At 42.7% G+C, this 12,902-nt stretch overlaps 1 protein-coding gene across 1 annotated transcript in view; it reads right to left on the bottom strand.

The window, feature by feature from the left end:
- PLXNC1 (plexin C1) overlaps positions 1-12,902 on the bottom strand; it is a 148,418-nt gene that overhangs the window by 84,604 nt on the left and 50,912 nt on the right. Inside the window, exon 5 of the mRNA XM_042947369.1 lies at positions 4,002-4,116. Coding sequence (XP_042803303.1) covers positions 4,002-4,116 — 115 coding nt within the window. The remainder of the gene's footprint in view (positions 1-4,001; positions 4,117-12,902) is intronic.

Raw genomic sequence — 12,902 nt, 5'->3', positions numbered from 1 at the left:
GGAGGGAGAGAAAGAGAGAGGGAGGGAGGGAGAATCTCAAGCAGGATCCACACTCAGTGCAGAGCCCAACATGGGTCTTGATCCCATGACCCTGGGATCATGACCTAAGCTGAAATCAACTCAACCCACTGAGCCACCCAGATGCCCCTGTATTCCTACTTTTAAACAGAATCATGGGTTGAGTTATTATTGCTATATATATGTTTATAATCATATGGAAATGGTCTAGCTTAAATAAATTTCTGTGTTTTCAAAATACATTTTGGATATTCTTGACCAGTTCATATTATTTCAGTTGACTTTTATATTACTTTTAAGAAAAAGTCTATTCAAATCTTCACTGGGATTACATGAAATCTAGAAACTAGGTTGAGGAAGAAATGACGTTTATGATAACTTCCTGCCCAGCAACATAGTATGTGTCTGGATATATTCAGGATGCTTGTCGTATCTTCCAAGAGAATGCTTTGTGTTTTTGTTTTATTTATGCTTATGTTTTTAACAGATGAAGTTAATCATGAGTTATCAATAGCCTTGATAGACCACTGTCCCACTATCTAATTATTATTAGAAAGAATTGCTTAGGGGGGTACCTGGGTGGCTCAGTTGGTTAAGTGCCTGACTCTTGATTTCAGCTCATGATCTCCTGGTTCGTGGGACTGAGCCCCACATCAGGCTCTGTGCTGACAGCGTGGAGCCTGCTTGGGATCCTCTCTCTTTCCCTCTCTCTCTCCCCCACTCATGAGCATACACACACTCTCTCTCTCTCAAACTGAATAAAAAAAAACATTAAGAAAAAAAGAAATTGAGGCAAACTGTTGCATATCCCAAATTGCTATTTTTTGGTAGTTGTCTTTAACATGTATCTCCTAGTAAAAGTGATTTTAAAATACAGGGTATATACCTCACTCTTTCAGTTGATGGCTGAGTATTTTGGTTGTTTTTAATGAATGAAATATTTTATTAATAGACACTAACTCTTTTACCTCATGTACAGTAAAGTTATCGATAGTTGAATGTTTATCGAACATTTGGTACTTTTATTTTACTTTCGTTTGAATCATTTTAAAAGCTACTCTGTTTAGGTTTCAAAGCTACACAACCACGGAAGATGAGCACATGGTGATATTTTTTATCTGCTGCGGTCCCATAGTTATTTCTATTACTTGTTTCTTGTATTGCTGCACTAGACACAACTTTGCACAGGATGCTGGTTTTACCAGTGACAGTGGAACTCCTTGTTTTCGTTCTGCTTTGTAAAAGAATGTTTCCAGTGTCTCTCCTTTAGGAATCCTGCTGCTGGTGGGAAATGCTTGCATGTCTATATATTTTCTGTTTTTATTAGTACAAGCTGTTTTTACTGAATGTTAAAATCTCTTTATAGGTATGCAAATAGTTTTACATAATGCAACAATGGGATGTCATACGTGCTTGTTTGTGTTTGTGTATGTGAGAATTTCATTTTTTCCCCCCTACTTGTCTTGGCCTTCCCTCTCCACCACATCATCTGTCATGCCATCAGGAGAGCCCATGTTCACGACCTAGTAAGAATTCTTTTGTATTTTTCTCCATGCTCAAATAATCACATAGAGACATAAACATATATAGATTATGCTATATCAATAGCATATCATATATGCTATATACATCAATAGCATATATTGAGTTTGTGATCAATACAAGATCATGCTACACATACTTTTCTGCATCTTGCTGTTTTTGCTCAACAAAACCTCACGAAATCCCTCCAAGCCAACTGGAATTGCTCCAATTATTTCTTGTTAATGCCGATTCTGTAATGAGGATGAGGATATACAGTCTTCTAATTGTTTTGTGGAAAGAGATGATGCTTCTTGGAAGCAGGGGCTCTGCATTATATCGGGGTCTTTCTGTACTCAGAACGTTAGTAGAATGTTACAAAGGCATATGATGGGCAGCTAGCAAACACTCTTTGACTTGAGCTATGGACTGACGTCTCTGTAGATAAGGATCGGGGTATTATTTAAATTAACAAAGGTCTGGGACTTTCATGTAAGTCACAGATGACCGTGACGATAGGACATGTTTTGAAATAATAGGACTAAGAGATGGCATCACACATCTTATCAACGTTATTAAAATAATCAGTCCAAAGTTGGTTTCAAAGACGAACTTTACTCAGATTACTAAATTCTTATCTCCTTTACCTTGAGAGTGATGGTAGCTGGAGAGCGAGGTAATGGTTGTGTGGGAAGGCTCTACAGGGATTTGGGTAAACCATAGTGGGACTCAGGGTAGAGAAGAAAGCACTAGTGGTTGTTTGGGTGGTAAACATTTTTTGTGATGTTCCAAACTAGGTAGAAATGGCGATTAAGTTATACCAGGGAACCCAAAGATAGGTAAGCAAATTATGCAAGCAGCATTTTTTATTTAATGAACAAGTTGCTTTCCCTTACTACATTTAGCTGAAGTATCACCCTTAAAATTTTCAAAATGATAAAAAAAAATCTTGGGTAATCCTTTTTTTTTAAAATGTGTATTTATTTTGAGAGAGACAGAGAGTATGCTTGTGTGAACGGGGTAGGGGTAGAGAGAGAGAGAGGGAAAGACAGAGTCCCAAGCAGGCTCTGTGCTACAGGGTGGAGCCCAACATAGGGCTCGATCTCACACCCGTGAGATCATGACCTGAGCCAAAATCAAGAGTCAGACACTTAACTGACAGAGCCACCCAGGTGCCCCAAATCTTGGGTGATCTTAGCCATTTATCAGAGTCCTGGGTATATTCAAAGATCATGGCATACATATGTATTTTTTATCATTCTCTATCAGCACCCAAGTTAGCTATTTTTCAGACTGCTAAGAGAAATAAAAATTTGACCACACCTATGCTGAGATGCCTAAGCATCTTTTTCACACAGTTTTTTCACTCTGACTCAGGGCTGGTGGAGGTTTGGATGAAGGCTTTCCAAGTTCTTTTTTCACTGCCCCCCACCCACCGGCTGGAAGACAACAGAAAGTGACAACAGCCAAATACCTTTAAATCTGTGAGTTCTGATCAGTTATGACTTGAAAGCTTTATTCTTTTATTATTTATCACTCATTAAATGCTCCGGCTCTCCTTTATTAAATGTTAAATCATCTTAAGTGGTATGGTTCTTGCTATTTGAAATGGCAAAGTGCACAGGAAAAGAGAAAGTGGCCCATTTCCTTGTTAATGTGGCATTCAAATAAAACAGAGTGAGCTCAACAGACAGGTCAACTGACTGCTGATGGGGATCCTGTACAATTATTCATAATACAAGAACTATAATTAGGGAGAAAATGTCTCCTTATAGCACCACTGAGATTACAAGGCAGGAATTCCATTTTCCCATAGGGTATGGATGGCTGTGAATCAGAAAATGCTTGAATATGCCCCTCATTGCTTCCTTTCTCTCATCCGGTGACAGGGCTGAAGAGCTGCCCATGGCAGTATGGCCATAACAAGAGCCCACTGGCTTTCCAGGGGACCCCACTTGCAATTTTCCCTGCCCATATTGGTTTCTTGCCCTCTCGACCAATACCGCTCATATAGCCATGCACATAAGCTAGTTATCAGGAAGAGCCTGAGCAAATTAGGAAAAGGACCATAAAACAAAATTCTACACTTAAGCCACATTTAAGGAATCCTGTTGACCATGAACTGGAACTTTTTTCTTCTTCTTTTTGTTTCAATCAGTATATTTTTCTACTACAATGATAGTCCATCTTTTCCTGAAATTCAGCTAATGAGGGTCATCTTCAGCTCTGCAAGATGACAAACTCCATGAGGGCAGGCTCACGCTATGTCTTGTTCTCCGCTATTTCCCTAGCACCTTGCAGTGTGTATGGTATCTGCTGGGCCCTCAGTATTAGTTAACGAAACGAATGGGCTCCCTTACTTCGGCTTACTTAACACTAGTAGGTATTTCACACACAGAAGGAAGCGAGCATTAGTTGTACAAAGTGAGACAACAGAGACAAATGAGAGTCTTTCCTCTTACCTTATCTTCACTGCTTCGAAATAGGTTAATTTGAGGGCACTTTTTAGCTCCGGATGAGATATCCAGCCAGTTTTCATAGTTGTCTAAAGGTACACAATCTTCTTTGAAGGTACACCTATCAGAAGAAGCAAAAGGCAACAAAACAGCAACCCCACACATGCATTAGTTCAAAGTTTCTCATACTTGGTTTCAGTGTAGAACGCCAGGCTTTGTGGAGAGGATTATCGATTTCGAGTGAGAATAGGAACATGATGCTAAAACCATGAAAAGCAACAGGCCAGCAGCAGAGCGTTTTTCCATCATGTCTATGAGCAGGGAACAACACATTGAAATGTAGACAACACGTTGAACTTAGACTCCCGAGGCACCTCTCACGATGACATCGCCAAATACATCCAAAGCATATCCTCTCGCGGATTCTAAAATTAAAGAGCTCCCTTCCAGAAAAACCTTGCAAAGCACAGCCCAAGAAGGGGTTTACAGATCATATAAATTTTAGGTTTGTGATTTGTTCCCAGAATATCAACCTACCGTGCAAATTTTTATTACAAAAATAATAAAGCTAGCTTGTGCTTTGTTGTATGATAATTAAATATAAATATTTCAAGGGCAGAGTCCTCCCAAGAATGTGATAAGCCATTCCATAACCATCTGCTACATGACATTTATTTAGACAGAAACCCAATTATATCAAAAGATATGGGTGCAACACTTTCCAGGGCCACTGTCTCAAGTCTGTCAGCTCACAGGATGCCCCAGATAAATCTTAAGCTGTAGCCAGGGCCAACTCCTTTGATATACATGACCAAGAGCTGAGGGGTGAGACCGGTCCTTCGCTCGATGTCTCAGTCACTCTAGGTCATGCTAACTTGGGAACTCCTATCTCACCAGAAGGGCCGCCAACCAGACGAAAAGAATGAACACCAAGTGTCATGTTCGTCTCGAAGGTGCTGAATTCCACAAACATTCCACTGAATACCATCCAGGCAAGACTAAGACATCTCTGTTATCTAAGCCTCCCCAAGGCCTCAGGTTAAAATGAAGGGACAGGGGAGAACCAGTGTCAGTAAGTTTGAAAAGAAATGGAAAATTCATGAATCATGAGATCGAAAAGCAACCAAATGATAACCACATTCATCTGTGGGGAGTCCCTGAAAGGACCGGAGTGCAGTGGGGTGTGGTCCCCCAAAAGGTATGTGACTTCACAAGCATTTCAATTCTCCTTCTTCCTCTTCTCTCCTTTTTTAATTCGTAAGAATTTAGGCCCCACGGTTTTGTCTTTGAGCTCTGCGCTAATTTGAATATGACAAAAATAGAACAGGAAGCCAGCGAGTTTCATTAAACATCATCCTCAAGCACAATGCTTTGAGCAAGCATTGGGGAACCCTGTTTGCTAAGAGCCCATCGGTGTCCAAACTCCCCTACATCCGTGGCAGTTCCTTCTCCAACACCCTGACCGTGGGGATTTTCAACAGCGGTTCTCCTCAGCTATAAATTTATCTGACCCTTGATGGCTAGCTCGTCCGTCACGGACATTAAGTTCAAATTCAACGGCCTGTCGGTGTCACGGGGCGTTTGCCACAGAGGGACAAGTATGGCTGGACTGAAAAACAGAATGATGAGGCTGGTTTCTCTATTTTGTATTTGAGAGAGATTAGGACTGCCAAAAACTACCTGCCTCTCAGGGGCACTCCAGTTTGTATTAGGCACTTCCTCTGTCTCTAAGAACAACAAAAACAAAAACAAAAACAAAAAGCCAGTTCTAGAGAGACCGGAGTACAAATATTGTCGTAGGCTCTTAATGCTGCCTGGAAGTCAAGGCCCAAGGCTGCCAAAAAAACAAGTGTAAAATATTTCATACAAATAGTGCTGCGATTTGCCAATTTGTAGGCACAACACAGTGGTGCCACTGAGTTATCACTCCCTTTGCTGAACTCCTATAGCGTTTCTTGTCGGAGCCACACATTTTGGTATTTAATCATATGTTGTGTTGAATTACGACTTAACTGTTTCATATGCCGGTGTCATTTCTCCCCATGTCAGCTCTAAGCTCCTCAAAGGAAGGGAGAACGTTTTTAATGTTTCTTCAGCAAATCCCTCAGTGTCTGTCAGCATGATATGCAAATACTGGGCTTCAATAAATATTTTTGAATGGGTGGATGAAATATGAAATCTCTATAGGTTCTTTCCGGTGATTTTTCTTTCTCAAGTTCTCTTACAATTTAGGTCTGACTCCTACTTACCATAAACAGATTATTTTTAATGTAAGCTAAAAGTTCAAGTCCGGGGCCAGGGAGGGAGAAAATTAAGAGTTGAGGTTTTATCTTTTGGAAGCTGATCGGTTTATCTTTTGGGAAAAAAAAGAAAAAAAGAAAAAAAGATATAATGAACCTCTTCCTTCCTATTTTGTGTAAGGTAGGAACAAAATCCAACCATGTTAAGCAACTCAACATGAATTTCTTATTTTTAAGACACCTCTGAAATTTCGAAGCTCCCGTTTCTTGCTTAACAGTAAAAATAAATAAATATATAAAATAAAAAAATAAGACAGCAAACCGTGACACTAAGAATTCACAACCAGATGGTCAACCAACAACAGTATCTTATTACTTCTCCAATATTGCAGATGATAAAATCTTCATGACAGCACATTACCCACGCATTCGAATTTCTTAAGGAGGGGGAGCAGATCCTGGGGCCCCCACGTTTTAGTGAAACAAAACCAGGTGTTTTGAAATTATCCCTTTTGAAAGCTGTCATTCTTACTCCTGTGTATCACCAAAGCAACAGTCAGGCGCGTAGACACGTAAGCCTTTGCCCAGATGAAATTAAAATCTCGTGGTGGGGCACAACTCTTGGTGAGGCTGACCCTCCCGAGGTGCTCTCAGGTAGGCTGATCTCATAAGTGGCTTCATTTCAATTTCTTCAGGCCACAGATCAGAGGCAAATTGGATTCGGATTACAATGAGCACATTCTGGAGAAACGGGCAAGCGATGTATTTGCTTCCCTTACTCTGTGTTATTGCTGCTGCCCCTCCCTCTACGGGGGAGGGTCCACCCAAAAGTCCTAAGATTCCCAATCACTATTTTCTTTTTCTCGTCCTTATTTCTAGCTACATCTCATGCCCACACGATAAGGCCACTATGCAGACACTAGCCTATTTGCCAATCAGGGAATAGAAGCTGCTCAAATGCAAAGAAAAGACTGTCTGTAGAAACAAAACAAAGCAAAAGCCAAACCAGAAAGTTAATTAAAAAAATTTTTTTTCCTTAGGTGAAAAACACTGTATGTGGAAATCCTTTAGGGAAAAAGAATAGTTAAAAAGGCCCGTTCTTATTAGTTTGCTATGAAATCTGCTGTAAAGCTTAACCTATTCAAAATAATAAGAGTTTGATAATGCTCACTCAACTCTATGAGTACATGGGCCACCCCTCCCCCACCCCCAACTCATTATAAAGTATGCTCAAAACCTATCCAGGCCTCCACTCTTTTTTTTTTTTTATGTTTATTTATTTATTTGAGAGAGAAAGAGCAAGTGCGTAGGAAGGGCAGAGAGACAAGGAAAGAGAGAATCCCAGGCTCTGGGCTAACAGTGCAGACAGAGCCCAACATGAGGCTCGAACTACGAGATCACAACTTGAGCTGAAATCAAGAGTCTGACGCTTAACTGACTGAGCCACCCAGGCGCCCCTAGGCTTCAAATCTTGAACAGAAAGGTTCCAGATACTTGTTTCTAAGTTTGCTGTTTGGAATTCAGAAAGTATTTTCATAGTATGGGTTTGCTTCCTGAACTCCTGGAAATCTTTCTAAACCCAAATATCCCAGAATAACTACCCCAGGCACCTGCAAGGAGGGAGCACTGCCCTGACCAGGCCCTGGACCGAGTGCTACAAGCAGTACTCCCCCTTCGTCCTCACAGCCACCTCATTCTACAGGGGTGACACAGAGGCTCAGAGAAGTGCAAAAACATGCCAACATCATACAGCCACAAGCGACACGAGTCTGCCTCCGGAGCCACCCACTTGGCCACTCTGTTGCACGGCCTCCTAGGAATCCTGACAACCGCTTAGTAAGGTGTGAAAGGGTAAAGATATTCAGAGATCCCCCTGGCTTCCTGGGGCCTCAACAGTGGTTGGGGGCTGGGGCTGCGCCAGGCCAGGACGAGCCCCCCAGGATCAAAGATTAAAGAAGGTCAGACAGAGTCTCTAGGTTGAGAGGACATCAAGGACAGGGTGGGGAAGGGGGGATTCTGCGACTCCTCTGATTTGCATCTGTCACTAGCCCTGAATACAAAACATCCATCTACAGGTTAAAATCCCAGGAGGCCCCCATTTTACAAATCTACCGTGCCCCCCAAATCGGCTCGCTACCCATCTGTTTGTCATGTGGAATGCACATTTCCCCTCCCCGTAGAAATAATGTTATAAACAGTGATTAGGTCTCCAGGTTAGCCCACAAAACCTATTTATCCGTAATGTAACCTTCGATGCTATATATTTGCAATAAAGTGTAGCCGGAAACAATGAGATTGCAGCCATTTGCATTATATAGCAGTTTTTCTTCTACTTTACTTGTGTTTCTGCTCAGCTGGTAGTCTGGGAACAGTGCCCAGCTGGATCGACTTTTACATTTATTACTACAGTATTATATTTATACAGCATTTCTGTTTTTTTTTTTTAATGGGTATGATTTAAATTATTAAATTGTTTTCATGCCAACAGAATGCACAGGGAGACCTACCTCTGAAAAGGAGCTGAAGTTTCCAGGCAGGTGAAAGGCCCCTGGGCTGGGCTGGGGGACCCTGGAATCTGACTCTATTAGGCCAGAATCTCTCTCTCTCTCTCTTTTTTCTCTTGGTCAGTGAGAGTTTATTGGTCCTTAGCATGACATCTCAGTTACCAAGATAAAGTCACATACACGACTGCAGGTAAAAACACGTAAAATAATATAAAAATATATTGAAAGCTCCTTTTATGTGTGTCCTGAATTAAGTGGTATAACAAACGCTATCATAAACAGAGAGCTTCAATCACACAACTCAGTCTCACTGAAGTTACAGGAGTGTTTGTAAATACGAGTTTTAAAATCTAAGTTACAAACATGTAAGCACTGAAAGACTAGTATAAAAGTGAAATGTGGCATCTAAGTGAGCTCTTCTGTCATTTGTAGTTGACAGCCTGGGACAATGAGGGAGCCTTGCCTCACCTACTTTTTGAGGTACGACTATCCAACTAGGTCAGCAACATGCTGGAATACTTAATGGTCTTTGAGTTGACTTTTCCCTTTTGCGAAGCCCAAAGAGCAACCCAGAGCTTATTACTGTGCAAAAATTCTCCAAACTCCTAATAGAATTTAGGAGGGAACTTTTTCTTGTGACCCGCAGTGTCCTGGCCTCAAGCCAGCGAGTCCCCAGGGCTCAGATGGGGCTGACTGCCAGCAGCCCCTTCCTAGGGTGATCCTTTTGCTCCAATTTGTGCCTCCTCCTTCTGATAAAAAAAAAAAAATCTCGTATCGAAACGTAAAATAACCCATCGCTTCAGAGACCTCACCATGATCACACTCACTCCGGGTGATATAAAACTGAAGCCACTAATAGGAAAGTTGGCAAAAAGCATGTGAGCCCTGGAGGACTTCTGCCCGCCCCTAAGAAAAATCCTACTACACCTGATGTCCCTGCCGGGCCCCTGGCATCCACTCCTAAGGTCAAAATCGGCAACACAGTGCCATGGCCCTTCCTCCCGAGACAGCCTAAGACCCTGTCCTTCCACCTGTAGCCCTCAGAGGAATCAAGTGGATCTTCAATTTCACAGTCAGACCCCTAAGGCGCCCGGCAGGTTCCAGAAGGGGTGGTGCGGGGGAGCAGGCATCCTCCCTGCCTCAGTCCTCAAAGAGCCCACTTACTCAACCTTGAAATAGAAACTCTGAACTCAGAAACGTAACTTCTACTTCCTGCCACTCGAATTTCATCAGCATCCCCTAATCTAATTGTTCACCAAGAGCAGACAGTCCCTGAAGGAAACTGATAACTAAGTATCAGGTCATTGGCTGGAATGTGGGGTTGGTGTGACCTATTCCAAAGATTCTATACTGATATGATATCAGAAAACTTTTAACAAGGAAACAAATCCAGCCTCTCAGGGAACGGAAGGCTGTGTCCACATGGGGGGAAGGTTTTGCCAGGAGAGCATCCCAAGGTCTTCTGCTAAGTGATTTGAAACAGATGTCTGCATTTTTAGGAAAGGCACAGAGGAGGACCCAGGTGGTCCCCAGGGTTGGGGGGCTTTTATGGACACTGTCAGTCCGCGAGATGAAGAAACCAAACTCGACTGAATAGAAGAGAGTAGGATGTCACTGTGGCAAAACTACACTCCGAATTCAAGGCCTCCAGAGTCAGGAAAAGGGAATGTCAAATGCAAGATCAAAATAACTTGCCGGGGAAGCTGAAAAATTGGATCTTCATCACTGGAGCTGAAAGGCAACCTACATGATAAAATTATGCTAATACAGAGACAATTTAGAAGATTTAAAAAAAAAAAAAGAAAACATCTAATATTCCAGGCCACGTTCTTTCACATGATTTGATTCATTGTTTCTTCATAACAAACCTATGAAGAACAGAATTGTCCCTGCTTTACAGATGGGGGAAACTGAGGTGCAGAAGGCACCATATTGCTTTCCCAAGGTCAAAGAGTTAGCAAGTGGAGGGGCTGAGATACAAAAACCAGGCAGTGTAGCTTCCCATGTCCATGGTCTCATCTATGAGCCTATATGGCCTCCTACAAAAGCTAACACTGAGCCCTTCCCACCAGAGCTGGGCCAGGCACTGCTCTGAGGGCTTTCTGGAAATCAACTCATTGATCCTGACAACCACCTCAGGAAGTAGGTAGGTATTATCTGCTCCACGTCAAGCATGAGGAAACTGCCGTGCAGAGAGGTCAGGTGGTGCAGTATGGGTCTCAGCAGTCCTCTTACTCCTGTGCCAAATTCCTCAGGGATTCCAAAGGCTTCCCAGGATAGCAACATCGTAAGTGCCAAGATAAAACTAAACAGGTTCTCCCAGAGCAGGGCCATATAGGAAAATACAGGTTTTATTCACTTCTTGGCATTTTTCAAAATGTGTTCTTTGGGTTGTTTTGAGTGTTCATGTTGAAGTAGGGTTCTATTGTTACGAGGTTTGGGAGACACTGGTCAAAAAAATTTTTTTAAACTAATTTTTCTGCTGCAGGACTTCTCAGAGCCTTGAATATGCTGGTGTACTTTGTAACTTTCCAAGGCAGGAATGCATGATCTTCCAGCTTTTTAGAAGTTCTAGTATGCACGCCAGGAAATACTGCCCGATCTTGGTTAATGAGCAGTAAATCAAATAGTGGAAAAAATAGAAAACCCTGGGCCTTTCTTGGCTTTTTTTCTCAACTCTCATACTCGGTTGATCATGACCTATTACTTCTCAGCATCCGTCTAGGCTATCTCCCACGTTCCACCCTCATCCATCACCTCTCACCTGGGTTCCTGCCTTCCCACCTCCAGTGCCTCCAGCCAGCCTCTACACGGGCATCTAGGTTATTCTCAAACACAGAGTGATCATAGTACTTCCTACTTAAAAACTTTCAATGGCTCCCTTTTGCCTACATTAAACTCCTCCACCTATGTGTCTTTTATGACGAGGAGCCTAGAACACATGTTTCCATGTCCAAGTCTATAACCTGACCCTAGCATCTAGCCCCTGCGTTCCTCTCCAAACTCATCCCTAGGCAACTGTGGATTGGTGAGTCTGTCTGTTTGATTAACACATGTGGTGCTAACATGCCTGCCTCTTCCTATCATATGCTGTTCCCATGGTCCAGAGTGCCCTTTGGCCTAGAATATACTTGGTGCAATTACGTTCCTTGTTCAAGGCTAGTTCAATGGGACTTTCCCCATGATTGCTTGCCCAACCCCTAAGCAGAGCAGTCGCTCCTTCCTCTGTGTTCCTGTGGCACCTTACATAGGCTCCAGGTATATACAGCACATAGCATTGGTGGCTGATTGCCTCTCTCTCCCACCAGACTGTAGGTCACCGAGGGAAAGGCCCAGCTCATTCACCTTGGCGCCTTGGTCTAGTACCATATTTCGCATCCACACCACAAATATTTACTGAGGGCCCCCCAGACACCAAACACCACAGTAGGTGCTACAAACACATCACTGCATAAGCCGGTTAAAGTACCCCTGTTAACGAGCTTATGTTCCAGTGGGGCACACAGACATAAACCAGATAAGCAAACCCTAATTTAAAATAATTTAAAATTCAGGTAAGTCTTCTGCAGAAACCAAAAAAAGGAGCACAGAGGAACTACTTTAGATCGACCGGTCAAGAAAGATGGCATTTCAGCTCGGAGTTCAAGGATGAAAACCATCCAGCCATATCAGGAATGATGGGAACAGCATTCCAGGCACAAGGAACAGCACATGCCAGGACCCTGAGTTCACACAGACCTTGGTCTCTGCAAGGAACTGATTAAACACCAGACCGGCTAGTAATCAAAGGGGAGAGTGATTCTGCCAATTACAAGCCAGCGACCTCGGGCAAGTGACGGGCCCTCTGTGTCTCAGGCTGTCCATCTGCAGATACACAGATGATAACAGGTTCTATCTACCTCATGGAGTTGTTACAACAATGCCTCGGCAAATATTAGTAGCTGTTGGTATATTTATCACTTGGGCAAATGAAACAGACTGTAGGCAAAAATTTGGAGGACATAAGGTAAACAAACAGAAGGGACCGGGGCAGTAAAGCTACCCAGACTGCCCGCTGGCATTGCCCATATACAGCAGGTCAACACTCAGCACACCTTTCCTACGTAAGGAGCAGACAAAGTTCAAGGCTTCTTGGAAGATTCTTAATCACAATGCTCCTTCCC

Source organism: Panthera leo, chromosome B4, assembly GCF_018350215.1.
Source record: "Panthera leo isolate Ple1 chromosome B4, P.leo_Ple1_pat1.1, whole genome shotgun sequence".
NCBI classification, from domain to species: domain Eukaryota; kingdom Metazoa; phylum Chordata; class Mammalia; order Carnivora; family Felidae; genus Panthera; species Panthera leo.
The sequence above is the reverse complement of the archived record's forward strand: the minus strand, read 5'-3'. Positions and strand labels throughout refer to the sequence as shown.